Below are 19,544 nucleotides of genomic sequence, written 5' to 3'. Positions count from 1 at the left end.
ATGAGTGGAATTAAAAAATATAAATCGACGGAGTGATATCAAATGTTCATGAATGCCATAATTTTTTATTTCGAATTTGAATCGATAATCTCGACGTCGTCAGCTTTTTTGTGAAGTCATTTTTTATGATTCATCTTTCTGGTTTGGTTTTTTTCCAATACCTCGGCTAATTTATATTATTTTATTTTCATGGGACATGTGTACCATCGACTTTGATAAGAAATGTTCCCCTTTGGCATTCGTTACTTAAAAAATAACATCGATACTGATCGATTAGATTGAAGGGTGATATTTGATATCCGTACAAAAGCACAGGTGCAGAAAATTGTTATATCTGCATTGAACGGTAGCACCCAAAAAGTTATTACCCATAAATGATAAGTTAAGGATTAATTGACGATACAATCGTTGATAACAAAATGCGAGGTATTAAAAAATAGATTTTTGGGAAGTACACTGAAGTAATTAGTTCACAGTAAACAAGTTAAAGTCCACCATAATTTTAAATGGCGACGTAGTTGTTGTTCATTTTGCCCATTTTGAAATTGTCATGGCTTAATCGAGCTTGTAACTGTTTACGAATCTACGTCCGAACGAATGCTAGTAACGCACGTCGCCTTCATTTTCTTGGTGGCCTCACTAAATTTTTTCAATGTACTGATTTGTCATTGTTTACAATGTTACAGCCAATTAAGTGGTGTTGCTCTCGAAAGGGGATTTCCATTGGACCAACTTTACTTTGCACCCACTTGTTTACAATTGCATGTTGAATAAAAGTGATGTTATTACAACAACACCAACATTCGTAATATAGTAGCGCGTGCATAAAACTATTTACTATTATTAATAATTTTGTAATTGATTTATTGAACTTGTACCACGAGAAGCTTTCACTTGTATTTTACGGGTGCTAAGGCAACCAATTATAAGAGCACGTTAAAGATTGGGGGTGGGAGCAAATCATTTTCACAAAGTCTCCATAAATATAAAAAGTAAATATTATTCAATTGAAGTATGAGGCAGTGATAACTTCTCGAGGTCTTAAAGACAACTTGGTACTGACTTAGCGCCAATACCACCCATTAAAGCTTGGAAACAAGTTATTCTCTCCTTAACAAATGGAATTGGCTAAAATGCAATTAACTGGTCGATCATAATATGATAGAGTTAAATTTTTAAATTGCTTGAATCTTTATATTCAAGATAGACATTAAGTCAATAACTACAAATCTCTCTTTTACGTCAAACTCGTTTTAACCCTTCAGTGCTATGGCTTTCTACTAGAAAGCAAGATGCAAATGAGGAACTCTTAGTGCTTTTGCAAAGGTAAGATCCAATCAATAGATTTTTATCGAGGAACTCAGAGAACTTTAGTTTGGTTCACGGATAAAGAGGTATAGAGGTAAAATGAACACGAAAAATTCGTATTCACTGAAAATAATACCTTTAATATGTGCTTTCCTTTTAGGAACTATATATACATATATATAAACTTAATAATTTAGGTAAATAGGGAGAACGTTTAATATTTTTAAATATTACTTAAAGCATAGTATGACAGAGGAACACCTCAGATCTTCGAATTCCACCAATACAGGGCCTAGGGCAATGTTTTTTATTCTACTAGTTTTAAGAAAAGCGTTGAATAGGAATGACATTTTTCATTTAAACTATTTTATTTCATTTTATTCATCTTGTCGGACGCTAGTCATGAAACTTGTATGGGGAAAGATGAGGTGGAAACATCCCGTCACTTTCGTCTTCATTGCCCAGCCGGAAAACATAGCCGAAACTGACATTAGCCGTCTCAGCAAATTTTTTTTCGATTTGTAAGGGTCTTATGATCCAGTATTTCTTTACATGCCAGGTATCCAGGATCTTTTTAGATACCACAACGAACCAGCGTTCTGAACTGACCAGGTGAGATGCCTTTTAGGATCGACCCCTTAATCTAACATATCTCATTCTATGAATATAATACAAAATGTATGTATTCGAGGGAAATTATATTTATAGAATTTTAAATACAGTGACGGAGAAAACAAATTGAACTAATATCTACGAATTACATTATCTTGAAAACAATCTCCATGCTTAACCGTACTTTGGCAGTTTCGGGGATGTAGCCGCTGAATTTTTTGGTCGACAAACTCATCTCATTCGATTTGAGTCTTTAAAACTAAATTTTAATTTATCAGAAAAAAATATTGTTTTACATCGTTTCACTGACTAGTTGATGTGTTCCCGAGCAAATGGTAATCGTCTTGGTAAATTTTTTTTGTTTGCACACGCTCATCTTTGTCCAGTACAAACCTCTCGGTAATTTTGAATTATAGTGTCGTGTTTTAGCTTTGGGTCGTCCTTTACGATGATGAGTTTCCACATAATCGCTTAATTCCTTAAAAAAAAAAGTAAAAATTTGAATCGTGTCACAAGGAATCTTAGTTAAACTAAAATAATCTTAATTTTGTATGTATTTGAGAATGCAAAATCGTCATAAAATATCTTGATTATCGTCGCCTATCGCAGCCAGTTGAACATGTTTTACCGCAGTCAATATTGCCTCTTTAGTATAATATGTAAAATTAAAAAAAAAAATAATATTATTATTTCATTAAATAAGCAATTTATATTTATTTATATTTTACCTTTTTAATATACAAAATTCTAATTTGAAGTATGTGAGATGTTTCACCATTCATAGCTATCATTCCAACATGTTAGTTTTTATTAATTTTAATGCTAACTTGGAAAAAGTTAGAGCCCACAAGGTTGAAAGACGAGCTGAAAGAACTCTTACCACAAGTGTTCGCAATTAACCTATCATTAAGCTCATTGTGCTGCTTTAGCTAAAGACATCCACATGTACATACATATGTACATATTTCTTTGAATTACCCAACTAAACTAAATTAAAACTGTATTTTAGCGGTTTTGAATGATTGAAACAAATGGCATTTCTAAACAATGCAAATAAATTCAAACTCCCCTAAATACACACATATGTACATATACATACACATATAACGAATTATAAATAATCAATACAAAAGGAATTCAACAAACTAACAAATAATATTTGATTAGCCTTATATTTCTTTCTTCATACTTATGGCTGCATATATGCACATAGGTACGAAATACATATATGCACAGCTGTGAAATTTAGACTTTACTTTTAATTGAAACCTTAGGTTAATTCATCTATCAACTTGATAAGCATTTTCAATAAAAATTAACAGGAAATTTTTAATTAATATTAATGAAACAAGCATTTAGGTTAGTTGTCTTTTTATTTTTATTTATGAAAATATAGATATATGCATATACATATGTAATTCACTTTAAATTTGCACAATGTATGAGTTTATACAAATAATACGCCCAGTCAGCTTTTTATACACTACTACTATGAACGTTTCGAGAATTAAAATTTCACTGACTTTTGATATGTGAACATTTTCTATACAAAGGCAAATTTATCTCTTTAATCTCTAATATATTACATTATTACTACAGTTTAACGTTTATTATTAGCTGAGCAAATTTTCGGATTTTAACAAATGTTATACTTATATCTTATTTATGTATTTAAAGCTTTTAACTATAACTGTTTGTATATATTTACGTAATATTGCAAAAGAATGTAACATGTTTGTAGAGTACAATATTTAAAAATAAATGCGTACATTTATGCAAACAAATAAAGTTTTATTCGAGAACGAACTTAGTTTTCAAAAATTTTTATGAATTATCATACATAATATAACTTTAGCTGTTAGTATTTTGTTCATTTAATTAGTGTAAATAGGCATTTATAAACCTCAATATACTTAGAGAAGAAAAATTAAAAACACGATATACTACATATATGTATTATTAATAAAAATAATTTTAAAATTCTCATACTGAGATTCATACATGCAATACGAAACAATATGCAAAGAAATGCCCACTTTTTTTTAATTTGTAACACAACCAATTCTGAGACAAAAAAAATTAAATTAAAGAAAATTACGTTAGAGTATGTCCGCTATGCTGGGCATTTTGGCACTTATCACGCTGTCAATTAAATGATCCTTCTTATCAGACTTGTTGCTTATAATTTCTTATTTGTAAACGCTTTTGCTTAGCTTTTAATACATTGGAGCGAGCCGAACATTTTCGCTATCGAACTGCAGATAGACAAACAAGAAAAAAATAAATACAAACAAGTTTCGTTGCGAGAATTTAGTACAATGTCAACAAAGTTGTAACAAATAAGATAGTTACACTAGCTAAAGGGGTTTCGGTACTGCTGCCACCGTGGGTTAATTCGTACAACTCCTCATCCGTTTTGGTCTGCGCCTCTATTTTGTAAATAAATTCAGCTGATACGGGTTTGTGATCGGAGAGTGTATAATTGGGATGAGATTTATATGATAATTGTGTTATATTTAAGGTTATATCAGGATAACGATTTTCTTGTACACGGTGTAATATACGATCACACCATGCTGGACGTCGCTTCAAATCGTATTCAGATGTTCCTTCAATGAACTTGAAAGTAGGTGCAAATGTAGGTAGTTCTTCAGAGAGTAGAGCAAATGCATTGCCCGTACTGCGTGCCAATGATAATTGGTCGCGTTCTAATAGCTCCTCAAATTTACCCTGTTCAACCAAAGAGCGCACATCCCACGCTGAATCGCTGCCAGTTAAACGGAAATTTAGATCACCAAACCAAAACACGTAATCATGATCGAAAATACTACGATATTTTGGTGTTTTATAATGATGATTATTCACTATTTGATTGTAGTCTTCGATGCGTTCACTCAGTTTTTCGTCATGTGCCGCTAAATGTGCACCCACAAAAGTCACACCGGTACCATAGAGACTCATGCGTATACTTACGGCGCCTTTATTACCCCAAAAGCCGCCTAAACCTGTACGGGTGTTTTGCACCTCTATGTCTTTCATATGTGGTTCATGCTTGGGTTGCGCGAACATCATAATTAAAATTCCTTGCATCTGCTCTGTTCCAATTTTAATATAATCGTGGGGGGTAAGATGTTCACTTATCTTAAACGTCCATGGGTCATCATTGAAAATGTTGAGAAATTGATTTTTTGCATGAGTGCTGACTTCTTGTAATGCCACAACGTAAATGTCAGGTAATTTTTCTTCCGGGCAAGCTGTTGTACCGTTTAGCGACAAAGCATCCGTCATAGAAATATCATGTGGACGATGTGTCCCTACATTCCATGTAAGGATGTAGACACATAAGTTAGCAATTACGGAAGCACTCATTTCGACTTAATTATTATACATATATACACGTTCGTCACTACAAATTACTGTACATAAGTATTACTCATATAAAAATATTATTGCTGGTGAGATTTGTATACGGTCACGATCAGGTTACTTGACAGCTACTAATCCACGAATTAGCTCATAACAAATTTGGTGCTACTACTAATACTATCTAAACGACGTATTCTGGTTGTCAAATATATTGCTTTGTTTTATACTGGCCTTCGAATTCAGCATAATCAGCATGCAGGAATATATTTTAAATGTTTAACAGCGTTATCCCCTTTACATTATGTTCATCACCTAATGTAGTAAGATATTTTTCATTTTAGTTCTACAGGAGAGAAGTGTTTATTTTAATAACTAATTAAATTATTGAAATCAAAACAAAATTACCTTTCCCGAACACCTTTAAACCTGTTTCATTGACTCTTTGTTGTTTTCGTTTTTTTAGCAAACGTATGATGCAGCTGTGTTTAGTGAACTTATCACAACTTTTGTTACGTTGAACATAGTTAGATATTTAATTTCCATTGTTATTGGCAAAATCGAAAATTTCGATACAATAACTGAATAATTTCTAATTTGTTAAATTATAACACTCAACCATTTACCTTACAGATTTTATTAATATTGATGAGATACAAAACTGACATATCAACGTATCGTTTGCTTAACGAAAACATTACGTTATTTACCATTTTTTGACATTTGCTACAACGCACAAACAACACATTTTAGTTTACTATCAGCTGATATGTTTAATAATTTATCTGGTACTATTTTATTCGCATTTATTTTCTAACTAATTTGTTAACAAAAATTAATTTTTAAAATGACGCTAGATGCACATAAGGGAGAAGATAAATTGTTGACCACTATTCAACAGGAATATAAAATACTTGCAGAATAGTAAGTAACAACATTTGGCGCACTACATTTAATTATATTAACTGGTGTTTATATTTCAAGCAAAATGATTGAATCCGAAAAAATAGGTGGGGTCTATGTAATACCGTCATATGGAAACTCACTTTGTAAGTTATTTTATTAAATTGTAACTTTTTCACTTAATTTAAATGTAATTATTTAAATGATTTCAGTATGGTTTGGCGTCATATTTGTCAGACAAGGATTCTATATTGATGCAGTATTTCGTTTTACAATACTATTGCCAGATAAATTTCCTGACGATAAGACATTGCCTGTAAGAAAACCGTAGATGTCAATATATCAATTATTCATTTTAAACTTTTCCATTGTTTTTAGACCGTTATCTTCCAAAATGAAATCATCCACCCACTCATTTGTCCTTACACTGGATCTTTGGATATTTCATGTGCTTTTCCTTATTGGCGTACCGGAGAGGATCACATATGGCAATTGCTTAAATATATACAGGCAATATTTATCGATCCCATTGAGTGTACACGTCTTGCCGCTAGTGGTGCCAAATATAACAATGCCGAAGCAGCGGAATTGCTATCACAAAATCGTGCAGAATTTATAGCACGAGCTAAGGACTGCGCAAGCTCTAGCAAAGATCGAATTTATGATGAACCACCCACGGAGGATCCACATTACATAGTTTTTGAAAAGTTTGACACAGACATTCATGGACCAATAAAAGAGCGCATTTGTTCAGGCAAAGATCTCCCGGAAAGCCCGACTGTGCCATCAAATGGTCTATCGTGGGTAAAGGAGGGTGAATTTAAACCTCTAAGCGTTGAGTAATCATTTATGATGTTATAAAAATGTTAAGTATTAATTAAATTGTGTAATCGATAGTTAGCAATAATATAATATAATTTTTAGTTATTAAAAAAAAAAAACATTTAAAATATATTTCGTTAACGTTATCACAGTATCAATTGCACTCTTCTTCTTCAAATATTCCAAGGCGTTGAGTATTTCCTACCCAAGTATTTTCCAATTCCAACCGCTCACCATGCCACGTGAAATGTGTAGGGGGTTCTTGTTCTCCGTTAACAAACTCAAAATTACGACTTAGCTCTATAGCTAATTTCGAACGTATCAAACCAATGCCACCAACCTTAGGCCATGCAGGATGGTAAACGCGTCCTGTTTTAGGGTTCATATAAATCTTTTGTGGTAAAAATTCAGTGGTAAGCTGATCTGCGGCATGAGCGTATGATATACGATCGTGACCTAATATACAATTTTACGTATTATTATTGTAGTGTTATTGTGCAGTAAAATATTTACCCTTATTGTCTGATAACACATGTGTGAACACAATTGGTGTATCATCGCAGCGTATGAAGTTACGTTCACGTCCACATAAAGATAGATACGGAAAGTGTTCACGATATCTCTTGGTGTCATTCAGTTTTACTCGACTAAAGAAAAATTTCAAGAATTGCTTTTCCTTAAAGCAAGAGGTGAAGTTTTTCATTTTGGCGTCATCTAAAAAAAGCTGTATACATTTAAAACTTTATCACTTTGCAAAAGTATTTCCAGTTCCAAAGATCTCACCATGCCTTCGTGATCAATATAGTAGAAATATTCACGTATTTTCGGTTCAGGTTCCTGGCCCTGCACATAACTTACCCCACTGAAATGATTGCACCTTAGTAGGCATGTTGACAATATTTTATATTTATTTTCAGCACGTCTCAACATGTACCGAAAAATCATTTTAATTGCGTTTATACTTTATAACAAGTTGTTCGAGTTTAATAATAAAAACAAATAAACTTGTCAAAACAAAAATCAGCTGTTATGATACAACCTACAAAGTGACAATCAACGGCAAATACAAATTACAGGAAATTAAACTTTCAGCGGAAACATGTAAAGGAAGGTCAACTTAATAAGAAGATACCCTAATAATCACACATGTACTTACACATATTTATTTACGTAATTGCACATACCATAGTATATTTGTATGGAAAAGTAATAAACTTCATAACTGTGATATTTATTTAAGATTAAATAAGTAAACACTTTTTCAGAATGCTTTTTTGTATTCAGCAATCCATAAAAAATTAAATCAAAATCAGGTTGGATGGATTATAGTGCAATACAACATAGACAGTTATTACATATTAACATATGAATTTATTATATAAATATGTAAAGTGTGTGATTAGAATCAAATAAATTATGGGTTCAAATAACAACCGTTCCAAAACAAAAATTTAAGATTTTTTCTCTAAGAGAACGTTTTTTTACAAGAAAAATAACTGATTGGTGGCGTAATAAGTCCAGGACTCCATATTTCCTAAAGAAAATCTATGACCATATTACACATGGAAGAAGCTCGGCCAATTATATAGCAGCTTTGTATTCACACCAAATTGAAATTAATTATGTATGTATGTATATACAAAAATATGTAAACAAGCGTATTCGTTTGTACAACTTTTTTACAAATTCAAATATAGGTTTTCATAAATGTAGGATCTTCCATTGTACGTACATATATAATGTTTTTATTATTTAATCCAGTGTATATTTAGATTAAAATATGTAGAACTAGCTGAATATACCTATCTTACAAATTCATTAAATTGAAATCTTCTCACAAGGTTCATAAGTCTTATCAGTGTTATTTACCTCTGAGGTCATTATGTTTTCGTAACAATCTGAGACTTACAGCTGACTTGGATTATGAAAATTTTGCACTTAAAATTTAGTTTATTAAAAGCTCATAAAGAAGCATGATTAAATTGCAAAATTTTATCATCACGCTTCTTCTGGCTGCAGTCGTTGTTGCATTTCAAGAGGAGTCAATATTCGAAGATGAAGATATTTACAATCAAGCATTACCATCAGTTCCCTTCACCGGTATAACCGTACCAGGTACAAAATGGTGCGGACCTGGAAATACTGCAGCCAATTATAATGATTTAGGAACTCAACGTGAGTCTGACACATGCTGTAGGCAGCATGATCATTGTGAAGAAATACTGGAGTCAAGACAAACTTTACATGGACTTAATAACACCGATTTATTTCCTATGTGAGTGATATTAAATAAGATCAATAAATTGAAAGCGTAGTTATTATAAAATATTGCAACTTAATGTAAATATTTTCAGCATGAAATGTACTTGTGAACAAACTTTCTTGAACTGCCTACAATCTATTAATGATATGGTCGCAAATACATTGGGACGTGTCTACTTTGGTACTCGCAATAAATGTTTCGCTAATGGATATCCAATAGTAAGTTGCAAAGAGTATCAAAAAGGAACTTTTAGGCAGCGTTGCATACGTTACCAAGTGGATAAAACACGGCCAAAAATTTGGCAGTTCTATGATATACCATTTTATAGCTATAAACGATAGCCTTTGTTTTGAACATATGAATTTTAAATTAAATTAATGAATGCATAAAGAAATAAAGGTAAACGATTAAATGATAAAGATAAAACCCTAATTATTACTCACATTTTATTTAGGATGTTTACTCAGTATTAAAGTTCGCTATAATTTAGACGTACACACTTACACAAAATACTCAACTTTGGCATATAGTACATATTATCATCTGAGGCATCGCTACAATATCAACACATATTCAGATTGGATCATTGTAGCTTAAGGAGCTATTCAAACTGACCGATCATTATCATAATAAAGACAAGAAAGCCGACATTCGCAGTCGAAGTTAACATTTAGTATTGTTTGTTATCTATGCATATACTTGTATACCAATAGATATATTCAATTCAAATAAATGCTGGGCTGCCAAAAAATCATTCTATTCCATTATTATAACAATCTTACTCATAACGCCACATACCATAATGAAAAATACATTAATTATTTACTTTCTAATGTAATTTATTCACCCACTTGTTTTCCTAAACAAGGACACGGTGCTCTATCGTACACATAACTTGTCTTCCCAAATTCTTATATACTATTATTAAAAATAAAGTGTAATGTTAGGGACTTGGCTTAGAACACCGATGCAATGCGCTCGATATCCAACAGATCTGCAAGAATTTCCTCTGTTCTCGTACCAATTTTTTTCGCCACTTCATTTTTCTCCGCTGTAGACATCATTGTGTATGTCCAAATAAGATCACCGTCAATTATACAACGACAAGGATTTAGAGATAATTTTTTCGAGCTTTTCACCGTTCGAAACTCTTTAGGATTCAAACCACCCAGATGCTCTTGATAGGAGAGCAGAACGTTTTGCAACATCAAAAATCGTCGGTATACTTTCTCAGGCAGTGGCAAGCAATATCCAAGCGCACCATCCAATGTGCCGAAGAACACCAAGTGTTTATTTTCATAGAGGAATGGTTGCCGTTGGTGTTGACCACGTTGATGACATTGCACACGAAACATTGTATTCACCGCCTGGCCGAGGTGATAATCAGATTTGCGTAGTAACTTCTGACCTCCAATAGATTCACGAGATTCTGGTTGGTACATGTAAACTATAAGGTTTTTATCCGCATCTGTCACTAGGAAACCTAAATTATTGTTATCCACCATGAACTCAATATTATAGACTTGTAAATGATTAAAATCACGTGATGCAAGTGAAAGCGTGCGAAACTCCTCTTGGAAACGTAGTAAACTGACTGATTTGTAGACATCAGCGATTAAAATTAATGATTTAACAGATATTATTTGATGCACATATATGTTTGTGTCAATAAATGCGACACCAATAAGATCATCGTCTTTCAACTGCCACAAATAGATCTTTTGACCGAGTGCTGTTACTAGAAAACCGAGTACATCCGAAATGGCTGATACGGGACCTTTTTGTTCTTTTTTGAAAACTTCTTTCAATTTGAATTTTGTTAACGGTTTGCCTGGTTCAGGTACAACTTCAATGATGTCGTAAATGTGTATGTTTCCGCGTGAGGTGATATCTTCACTATAATTAAAATTTGTGCCAATACAAAGGTATTCTTTAAGACCGGATCGTGTGCCCTCATAAGCGAGCTTTACAATCTTAAATGCTGTCACGTGTTCCCATTCCTCGAATTGTATGGAAGCGTCTGGCACAATTTCCCATGTTTCCGGACTCATAAGCACCATTGCAAATTTGGAAGCACTAGGATAGATGAAGCGTTCGCCTTTGTTTTCTTCTGTCAATTCTTTGTCTTCACCATTGAAACGATAATACTTGTTAGTAGGCTCCTCGGTCTGCGTGATCAAGCAATAAACACGATTTTCACGATGATAGACAATCTGTCGCGGCGTACAACGCAACGGTACTTTACGCACTGGCCAAATAGAATCGTATGTCAAGTAAGTAGGCAGTACAGAAATCTTTAGCTCGGCTGTATGGTCAAAATATAAAAAGCCAAAGGGACAATTTACATTGTTGAATGGCGCAAAACTCCGCACGACACCATTTCCGTAAAACTTATGTACACGTAGCTCACCCTTGGAGGTTAGGAAAAGAAAATGTGGATTTACGCCACAAACCATCACACCATTGTGCCCACTAATGTTGGCAAAATAACGTAATTTGCTAACATAACGCTCTTGTAAATTATACGATTCAAGTTCGCTTTCCAAATCATCTACTTCCATACTAGTTGGTTGCACGTCCAACATATTGAGTGTTTCTAGTTTTCTGAAACGTATTTTTAAATGACCTTTGGGATAGCGAAACACTTGATAGATTAGCAATTCCAGTCGCGTACGTATTAAAAGTAGTGGACGCATGCCCTGATTTCCCAAGCCAACCATGCTGATTTCCAGTGCCAAAGGCGAATTTGCATGCTGTGGCATACAATTCAAAAGTATGCCAGTTTTACTGTTCTCCTGGTTGCTTAGTGGCACTGGCACGAACTCCATTGAGTCGCTAAGCACCATACCGCCATTGCCCACATCATTAACTAGATACATTAACTTCATATCGGGCATAGAATATATTTCCAAAGTGCCCGATTCACGAGCCGTGATCAGCCAGTAAGATGGTTTTATTTGAGGCAGCAAACGGCGCCACCAATCAGTATTTTTTTGTTTGGATTGTTTTGCAAGATCGGCCAGACTGTTCATCTTGAAGGCGTTGCCAGATTCACCATATAGCAGATCTTCTTCATCTTCGATTTTCATATGCGGCTCCGCTTTCATGTATCCCAAACCAGCATACAATGAATTGCCATTACTGCCTGTGAGATTGAGTACATCATCCGACTTAGCTGTGAATAAGCCAGATATATCTTTGTATGCAGCTATTGCAATCACAGCAGGCACACTACTGATTGTATTCTTATTGATTGCAAGACGTGGACTACCTTTAGTCTCACGTAAAGCCAATGTGATAACTTGTCCATTTAGTACACGTAAACAAACATAGGGATCGGCAGTTGAGACTTGCACTACCGGTGAGCCCACATCGATGGGTACATTTTGTATGAGGCGCGTTCCTTGCAGCAGTCTGACGTTACGTGTTGTTGCTTGTATAATGAAACGATTTTGTCCTAGGTTACCCACGAATATAGTTGGTTGTTGACAGCTGAAGCCGGTATTTTCGATCTCGTTGATCTCATCGCCCGTCTGCAATACTAGAGATGATGAGCGTTGCGATAATATCATAAAGTCATGATGATCGTGACGTGTAGACTTTTTACTAGCATCGTCATACACAGTCCATACATCTAGACAACCTTCCAGCTCAAAACTAGTAATAATTTGGGGTGTAATGCAATTTACGAAGACACATAAAGCGCCGTTCTTGTTGTGACCACTGGAAGCAACGACTTCAATTTTTAGCTCAGCTAAGTTTTCTACGTGCGGACGTAATGTAACACCGTCTTCCTCAAATTCAACACGTTCGCCAGCACACATGAAGTTTATTGGTCCCACATTTAGCAAACTATCGCAAACTTCGAAAATGTATTTCCGCAACTGAACCGATGTTTTAGCACCGGTTCCATATACCTAAAAAGCGGGGAACAATTAATTTTTAAATGTTATAATTAAATCAATACTTTTACCTCCAACTCTTCGTCTTCGATACGCCTCGCTTTAGGTACAGATTCGTCGTTAACTGCAGCGTTAGCATCGTTTGTTTCCACCTCGTCCAACGTTATAACAGTACTCTGATCCTCTTCAGTAAAATGCAGCAATAACGAATTTCCCAATCTTGAACCCAAAAACAAATATTCTGATTGACAAACACACATACAACTGGTCAGAACACTAGCAGCTGCCTTATGGAAATGGAAATTTCGAACCGTGCGCATGGAGTCAACGCATAAGGTCAGCACATACAGTTCACCACCTTTAAGCGAGATCACTAGTTTATCAATATCAATAAATGTAAGATTGGCTGCATCAAGTGAGATCCGTACCCCGTCTTGTGGCTTGAGAGGGAAGCTTGTGCTATGATCTGCTGAGCTATTTAAACTCACACCATACGGCGGCACACTCTGATTTAGATAAATTATGGAATTCACGGTTGTGACGAGGCAGCCGCCTATTGGCTTCTGTATTGGGAAAACTTGAAGACAATCAAATGGCAAACCAGTAACTGTCCAGATTACTGGGTGCACTCGTTGTTGAATATTTAATGAAATGGCTACTAGTACACACGTATCGGATCGTACACAGACACGTCCAGCAAATGTTCTTACTGGTTCGTAGAGAATCAGCAGTGTTGGTTCATAATAGCCGTATAAAAATTGTAAATCTAATACATTGTCAATTTTTTCGTCAAGTTCGCGAAGTGCTATTAAGTAGGAAGCTAATATTGGAGTACGAGCAACTAGTGCTGTAGGTGTTTTCTTTATGGGTTTCACATCCGCAAGCTCGATCTCATCTAAACTATTATCCTTTCGAAAGGGTAACACCACCAACTGTTTACCATAAACCAGCATTACAGCGCACCGAGAGTCTGGGTCAACTCGTACCATTGGTATAAAGTAGCGTCCTGTCCATCCACCACGGACGTCATCCTCTTCGAAAAAGTGCAGTGAAAGTGTTTTTAGTGCAAACGTATCGGGATCATGCTGTACTACCGATAACTTGGCATCTTTAAAACTTATAAGTAGTGCATCGCGTAGTGATCCTGCCAACGACACGCTCTGCAATGACATCACGTTACCATAAAGCGTATAGGTCGCCAAACATTCTAGGCGCATTTTCGGAGGTGTACGTAAGTCATTGATATTTAGCAATTTTTGGCGTTGAGCAGCATCTAGATGAGGGAATATACGATATACCTTGAGTATATTTGCACCTGCTGCGACGAGGTTCTCCTCAAAGTTGTTGAAGAAATGACAGCAAATTGCAAATTCCACTCCAGTAGCGGGATGTGACTGTTTACACAGTGAAAACATGATGAACAACTGGCGTTATTGTCGGGAAATCTATAAAATATAAAATGATCAAATAAATTTGTAGAGAATTTATTAAAAATGTAAAATTATAATACACAAATAGCTGCCTACCGACTAATTTTTCATGCGCAAACAAAACATTTGCCGGCGCAGTCAGAGAACGTAAATTAGTTTACGTTCTCTTGTGCTGCATTTCCATCATAAACTTGGCAACACTTTGATGAAGTGCTGAATACAATACCACGACAGACGACAAACGACATCTGTCAAATATTAAAATTCACACGTTCTTATGGACACTGTTATTTTGACAGCTGCACGACTACACGACTGTAGGCCGACAGTTGTCGTTCTCGCTAACTTCAATATTCTCCTATATTTGCCAACGACAGTAGGACGACAGTAGAGTTGACAGTAGAATGGAAGATAGAGAGATGAGGAAGAGTGGTGATGCCACTAATATGTAAAATGTAAAATTATTCACAGCTCTAACAAACTTGACGTTATTTTACAAATATAGCTATTTTATGCCAATTAGCTAATATTGAAGTTAGCGAGAACGAAAACTGTCGGCCTACAGTCGTGTAGTCGTGCAGCTGTCAAAACAACAGTGTCCATAAGAAAGTGGGTATTTTAATATTTGACAGATGTCGTTTGTCGTCTGTCGTCGGTATTGTATTCAGCACTTCAGCATTGATGTTTGCACGTTTTTCAGTTTATTTTGCTATGGCTATTGACAGTTTATTTTGTTAAAACACGTTCTATACATTTGCAATTGAAAATAATTAAGCTAAAATTCCATTTAATACAAGTATGGAGTCCGAAGTTAATGGTTTTGCAGTCGACCAAAATAAAAAGCGTCAGAGGAAAAAGAAGAAAAATAGTAGATTTCTTCGAAATGCAAAGGGTTTTGCCAAACAAGGTATTTATGGTCGCGGTACCCACATTGATGATGATCAATACAATTACTTCATTAATATTTTGGATGCAATGAAAAATGGATTCGAGGATGTCGAAGAAAAAGGTATATTTGTTTGTTTTTGGAACATATTACATTTTACCGCTTCTTATTTATAGTTAATATGGCTAACAACGTATTTGCACAAACGAATGAACAAGAGATTCATTTGGCATCCAATCAAATTGTGTGTAAAGTGCTCGAGTCGTTGATTGGGTTTGTGGACGCAGAAAATTTGGAACGTTTCTTTAATGTATTTGCTGATAATTTTCGGCCGATCTGTTCCGACCGCTTTGCATCACACGTTTTACAAAAAATGGTTGAAATAGCCTTTTTGAGAGCTTTAGGAAAAGCGAGCCTAAAAAATGCAGGTGAAGCCGATGATAATACAAATGCAGCGGATCAACCATCTGCACCGAAACGGCTTAAAACTGAAGTGACAGCTTTTAGTGAAGAATCGTATAACGCTGAATCTGACTTTAGCGCTGACCACCGTAAGCAGTGCAGCAAGTTTGTCGATCGTGTGAGTAAATTCTTACTTAACAATTTGGAAGATTTCGTTTGGGACCCCTGTGCTAATCATATTATGAGAACTAGTATCCTCAGCTTGGCCGGTGTACATGTGGCAAAGGTTGCGTTCGAGAAGGGTGGTGCTGACATGGCAAAAAATCGAAAACTGTACAATGTACCAGATGAGTGGTTGGATGTGCTAAAGGAATTTCCACAACGATTAGAAATGTGGCCTCAATTCTCAGATTTTCCATACCAAGAACTATCCTCAGCTCTACTAGGAGTAATTTGTATTGCACTACGCGCAACAGACAAACAACTTTTGAAACATTTTGGAAAAAAAATATTAATGGAAGCATTCCTTAAAGTTGAGCAAAGTGACGAAGAAAAGGATAAGAAAATAGAAATATTGGACGACGACGAAGAGTCGTCGGAGAAAGTTGAGGAAGTTGCGAGTAAAAATGCCGAAGGCGCGGAAGAAGAAAAACCTACTGTTAAGTTACCAAAGGTTTTTGAATACCAATCATCCGTTATTTTATTGGAAACTTTGATCACTATAGCTGGTCCAAAATTATTGACTCAACTTTATGCAATGCTCTTTACTGGACGCTTATCCCTATTAGCTAAAGAACAATTAACTAATTTCGCCGTGCAAAAGCTTTTGCAACATATTAAAGAAAAGGAAGATTTTGAAAACGTGTTCAACGAACTAGTTAATGACATTGAAGATCTACTGAAAATTGGGCATACTGGTGTAGTAGAGACGCTTGTTGGCGCCTGTCTACGCATCGGTTCGAAACAAGCTCAAAGTATAGTATCGTTACAAACAGCGCTTCACACACCGGCGAACGATAAGCAAAAAGTTAAAAGTTTCTTTCATTGTTTAATCAAATTGAAGCCGTATGAAGTAACAAATGCAGACAACAGCGCTTTCGTACATCTTCATGGCTCACTTATTGTTCAACACATTTTGCGATTCAATAAGCCTATTTTTTTGGTCAACTGTATATTGGACACACCTGCCGAACAACTAGTGACCATATTTAATACACCAAATGGTTCACATATCGTTGATGCGTTCCTGCAAAGTAAATATATAGGCGAGAAATCTCGAGAGAAGTTCATTAGATACATGGAGGGTTTTTATGTGGACTTAGCCACCTCTAAGTTCGGTTCACGAGTTGTGGACAGTTGCTTTGTGGCTGCACAAGAGACCCAGAAAGCGCGTATAGTAAAAGAACTAGCAGATAAAACAAACATGCTAAAGAGTACACCATTCGGTAGATTACTTTACAACAAATTCCGTGTTGAAACCTACAGACTGTCGGCGACGCAATGGAAAGCTAGCTTTCATGCGAATAAAGAGCAACGAGTTGATAAACTATTTAAGGACATTGTTAATTAACTTTTCATAATAAAAAAAAAAATTATTCGCCCAGAATTCACAGTTTTGTCTTCTACAATTCTTCAAAGTGTTATTACATAAAATAAATTAGTGTAATAGAAATAATGAAACCTTACGAAAAAAATATGTAAACGAAGGGATTTGTTGCATCGTTCAAGACCACTTATAAATAATTTTATACAATGAAAATTAAATAAATTTGTGAAATTTAAAGGTATGGAAATGGAAAATGATTAAAAACATTTAATGAATGAGAGCTAACAAGCTTAAATCCTTTTATTGGGTATTAAAAGGTGAAAAACATTTGTTCTAATATGCTTAAAAAAGATTTAAATAGTTTCCCCATATAATAAATAACCACTATATAGCGCTCTCACCCTGTCACAAATCTCTAAATTTGAATTTTTAAATCAGAGACAATTTTTGAGACTTGAGACGATTTTGAAATTCTGTTAGTGACACAAAAATCTCTAAATTGAAAACGAAAAGTTTAATGTAGAAAACGTTCTCTACTGTGAATTTTTTTAAAATATTTCAAACAAATATTGAGTTTTCTGCTTAAATGTCACCCTGTAGAATTAATAGTCGACTTTCGTTCTCAAAATCAGCTGTATTTGGTTAATATTTTCATTTCGAGTGTAAACAAAAATTTTGGAAACAAATGGAAAAGAAGGGTGAAAATAAATGATTTAAATAAGCTCACAAAGAGAAATTATTAATATTTACTTTTAGGTAATAAAAATAAGACAGTTCCTTCCGATTCGACATCAAAAAATTCAAACTCTACCGAAGCGGCTCTAGATGAACCACTTTTTCCAATAGCGCCAGGAAAAACTCGTCCTAACTATGGCACCAATAATACCTTAGAGCTTTTAGAACGCATTCCCACAGAAGTCGTAAATTTAAAGTTAGATGATGTATTGACTGCAGTAAAAGATGTAGATAACTTATGCGATTACTCGCGATGCAAAACAAAAACAAAACTTATGGGCCAAGATTGTGAGCTATGCCGTAAACGATTTTGCTTCAAACACGGATTGCCGGAGGTCCATGGCTGTGGGGAGGCAGTAAAGCGAGAGGAAAGAGTCAAATTCCTACACCCTAAACCAGCCAAGACCGTCCGCGAAGAAGCTGATCTTGCGCAGGCTAAGAAAAAGTTACAAGCCAAATTAAAAGATATGCAAGTTGGACGTATGCAAAAAGTAAATGGTGGCCCTCCGATGGTCGTGAAAGGTGACAAAGGTGGAGCTGATGGTAATGGTGCTGGCGGGGGAAAGGGAGCAAAGCGGAAGAAAGGAAAATAAGTAATATTTATATATAAATGTAATGTAAAACGCGAACAAGTTTAATATATTAAATCAATAAAAAAAGAAAATTCTCGACAATTTGTACATAAATAGAAAAAACAATAACGTTAATCCCTTTGAAACGTTAAATTTCAACAAAAAATAAAATAAAAATCGAAGTGCATTAAATTCAAAGAAATTGACGATCATGTCAGTTTAGTGTTCGTACAGTACTCTTAACAACTCTGTGTTTTTAGCGTCAGTTGATTTTGTTTGACGTTAATTCTATTTTGACGGCAGCAAGCGTCGCACAGAAGAAATCCATTTTTATTGTTGTGAATGCTTAGTTATAACATTACATTTCCAATTGCTTTGTTTTCAACAATTAACGTCTAATTAATAAGTTAAACAATACGAAATATTGTGTAAAAATCAACGTGAAAGTGAGATAAATTAGAAATCTTATTTGAAAATAGCGTGCCATGGATTTCCAATTCGTGTTGCCTACCGCCAATGCAGAGCTGCTAAACTCAAGCGGAGATAGCTACTATGTGAAACAAGTTTATGCGCCAAATGAAATTGGGGAACGTTTACGATGTTAGTGATACTTATTTATTTTTATATTTTAACAAATATGTATTAATAAATTCTTGATTTTCTTTTGAAAGTGTGCAAACAGATGGTGCAACAAGGCGATCCGTTCTATCTCTTTGATCATTTTGATACATATTTTACTATAATTGAAGGACGCGGTTGTGATGCGGCAACTGTTACCAATCTAATGCGATCCTTTGATT

The 19,544-nt window shown here is 34.8% G+C and overlaps 7 protein-coding genes across 10 annotated transcripts; 4 read left to right on the top strand and 3 right to left on the bottom strand.

Moving 5' to 3' along the window:
- Positions 1–3,274: 3,274 nt before the first annotated feature.
- LOC105224537 (phosphatidylinositol 4,5-bisphosphate 5-phosphatase A) lies at positions 3,275–5,847 on the bottom strand. Of its 3 annotated transcripts, XM_011202648.4 has the most exons (3): positions 5,692–5,847; positions 4,273–5,629; positions 3,275–4,175 (listed from the first exon to the last, which is right to left on the bottom strand). In XM_011202648.4, the coding sequence occupies exons 2-3, from the start codon at positions 5,287–5,289 to the stop codon at positions 4,137–4,139; spliced, it is 1,056 nt and encodes a 351-aa protein (XP_011200950.2). In that variant the 5' UTR covers positions 5,290–5,629; positions 5,692–5,847; the 3' UTR covers positions 3,275–4,136. The 3 variants fall into 3 exon arrangements, with proteins under 3 accessions (XP_011200950.2, XP_011200948.2, XP_049318036.1); XM_011202646.4 differs by having other exon boundaries at positions 3,275–5,629; XM_049462079.1 differs by having other exon boundaries at positions 3,275–5,598; positions 5,692–5,843.
- Positions 5,848–6,036: 189 nt separating this feature from the next.
- On the top strand, positions 6,037–7,162 carry LOC105224535 (protein crossbronx). The gene is made up of 4 exons (XM_011202642.4): positions 6,037–6,207; positions 6,268–6,332; positions 6,399–6,502; positions 6,565–7,162. Exons 1-4 carry the CDS (start codon positions 6,131–6,133, stop codon positions 7,027–7,029), a joined length of 711 nt encoding a protein of 236 aa, XP_011200944.1. The 5' UTR covers positions 6,037–6,130; the 3' UTR covers positions 7,030–7,162.
- LOC105224536 (UPF0598 protein CG30010) lies at positions 7,064–8,047 on the bottom strand. Its single transcript, XM_011202643.4, has 3 exons — positions 7,792–8,047; positions 7,522–7,732; positions 7,064–7,464 (listed from the first exon to the last, which is right to left on the bottom strand). Exons 1-3 carry the CDS (start codon positions 7,951–7,953, stop codon positions 7,163–7,165), a joined length of 675 nt encoding a protein of 224 aa, XP_011200945.2. The 5' UTR covers positions 7,954–8,047; the 3' UTR covers positions 7,064–7,162.
- An 817-nt stretch (positions 8,048–8,864) lies between these two features.
- On the top strand, positions 8,865–9,972 carry LOC105224532 (phospholipase A2). 2 transcript variants are annotated; one of them, XR_852524.4, is made up of 3 exons: positions 8,865–9,283; positions 9,363–9,670; positions 9,726–9,972. XR_852524.4 is itself a non-coding variant. In XM_011202640.4 (2 exons), the coding sequence occupies exons 1-2, from the start codon at positions 8,982–8,984 to the stop codon at positions 9,610–9,612; spliced, it is 552 nt and encodes a 183-aa protein (XP_011200942.2). In that variant the 5' UTR covers positions 8,866–8,981; the 3' UTR covers positions 9,613–9,697. The 2 variants fall into 2 exon arrangements, 1 of the variants encoding a protein (XP_011200942.2); XM_011202640.4 differs by lacking the exon at positions 9,726–9,972 and having other exon boundaries at positions 8,866–9,283; positions 9,363–9,697.
- A 117-nt stretch (positions 9,973–10,089) lies between these two features.
- On the bottom strand, positions 10,090–14,824 carry LOC105224534 (cleavage and polyadenylation specificity factor subunit 1). Its single transcript, XM_049462078.1, has 3 exons — positions 14,700–14,824; positions 13,245–14,618; positions 10,090–13,188 (listed from the first exon to the last, which is right to left on the bottom strand). Exons 2-3 carry the CDS (start codon positions 14,586–14,588, stop codon positions 10,228–10,230), a joined length of 4,305 nt encoding a protein of 1,434 aa, XP_049318035.1. The 5' UTR covers positions 14,589–14,618; positions 14,700–14,824; the 3' UTR covers positions 10,090–10,227.
- Positions 14,825–15,308: 484 nt separating this feature from the next.
- On the top strand, positions 15,309–17,679 carry LOC105224531 (nucleolar protein 9). Its single transcript, XM_011202639.3, has 2 exons — positions 15,309–15,612; positions 15,666–17,679. Exons 1-2 carry the CDS (start codon positions 15,402–15,404, stop codon positions 17,459–17,461), a joined length of 2,007 nt encoding a protein of 668 aa, XP_011200941.2. The 5' UTR covers positions 15,309–15,401; the 3' UTR covers positions 17,462–17,679.
- A 302-nt stretch (positions 17,680–17,981) lies between these two features.
- On the top strand, positions 17,982–18,836 carry LOC105224530 (DNA-binding protein SMUBP-2). The gene is made up of 2 exons (XM_011202638.3): positions 17,982–18,135; positions 18,194–18,836. Exons 1-2 carry the CDS (start codon positions 18,123–18,125, stop codon positions 18,763–18,765), a joined length of 585 nt encoding a protein of 194 aa, XP_011200940.2. The 5' UTR covers positions 17,982–18,122; the 3' UTR covers positions 18,766–18,836.
- Positions 18,837–19,544: the final 708 nt, after the last annotated feature.

Source organism: Bactrocera dorsalis, unplaced genomic scaffold (assembly GCF_023373825.1).
Source record: "Bactrocera dorsalis isolate Fly_Bdor unplaced genomic scaffold, ASM2337382v1 BdCtg271, whole genome shotgun sequence".
Taxonomy (NCBI): domain Eukaryota; kingdom Metazoa; phylum Arthropoda; class Insecta; order Diptera; family Tephritidae; genus Bactrocera; species Bactrocera dorsalis.
Note: the sequence above shows the minus strand (reverse complement) of the source record. Positions and strands in the feature narration are given on the sequence as shown.

Coding starts and splice junctions, on each gene's coding strand:
- LOC105224531 (XM_011202639.3), top strand. CDS start 15,402: ATGGAGTCCGAAGTTAATGGTTTTGCAGTCGACCAAAATAAAAAGCGT. Junction 15,613..15,665: donor CGAGGATGTCGAAGAAAAAG/GTATATTTGTTT, acceptor TCTTATTTATAG/TTAATATGGCTAACAACGTA.
- LOC105224536 (XM_011202643.4), bottom strand. CDS start 7,953: ATGATTTTTCGGTACATGTTGAGACGTGCTGAAAATAAATATAAAATA. Junction 7,733..7,791: donor ATATTGATCACGAAGGCATG/GTGAGATCTTTG, acceptor AAATGTATACAG/CTTTTTTTAGATGACGCCAA. Junction 7,465..7,521: donor TGTGTTATCAGACAATAAGG/GTAAATATTTTA, acceptor ATTGTATATTAG/GTCACGATCGTATATCATAC.
- LOC105224537 (XM_011202646.4), bottom strand. CDS start 5,289: ATGAGTGCTTCCGTAATTGCTAACTTATGTGTCTACATCCTTACATGG.
- LOC105224534 (XM_049462078.1), bottom strand. CDS start 14,588: ATGTTTTCACTGTGTAAACAGTCACATCCCGCTACTGGAGTGGAATTT. Junction 13,189..13,244: donor TCGAAGACGAAGAGTTGGAG/GTAAAAGTATTG, acceptor CCCGCTTTTTAG/GTATATGGAACCGGTGCTAA.
- LOC105224532 (XM_011202640.4), top strand. CDS start 8,982: ATGATTAAATTGCAAAATTTTATCATCACGCTTCTTCTGGCTGCAGTC. Junction 9,284..9,362: donor AACACCGATTTATTTCCTAT/GTGAGTGATATT, acceptor AAATATTTTCAG/CATGAAATGTACTTGTGAAC.
- LOC105224535 (XM_011202642.4), top strand. CDS start 6,131: ATGACGCTAGATGCACATAAGGGAGAAGATAAATTGTTGACCACTATT. Junction 6,208..6,267: donor TATAAAATACTTGCAGAATA/GTAAGTAACAAC, acceptor TTATATTTCAAG/CAAAATGATTGAATCCGAAA. Junction 6,333..6,398: donor GTCATATGGAAACTCACTTT/GTAAGTTATTTT, acceptor AAATGATTTCAG/TATGGTTTGGCGTCATATTT.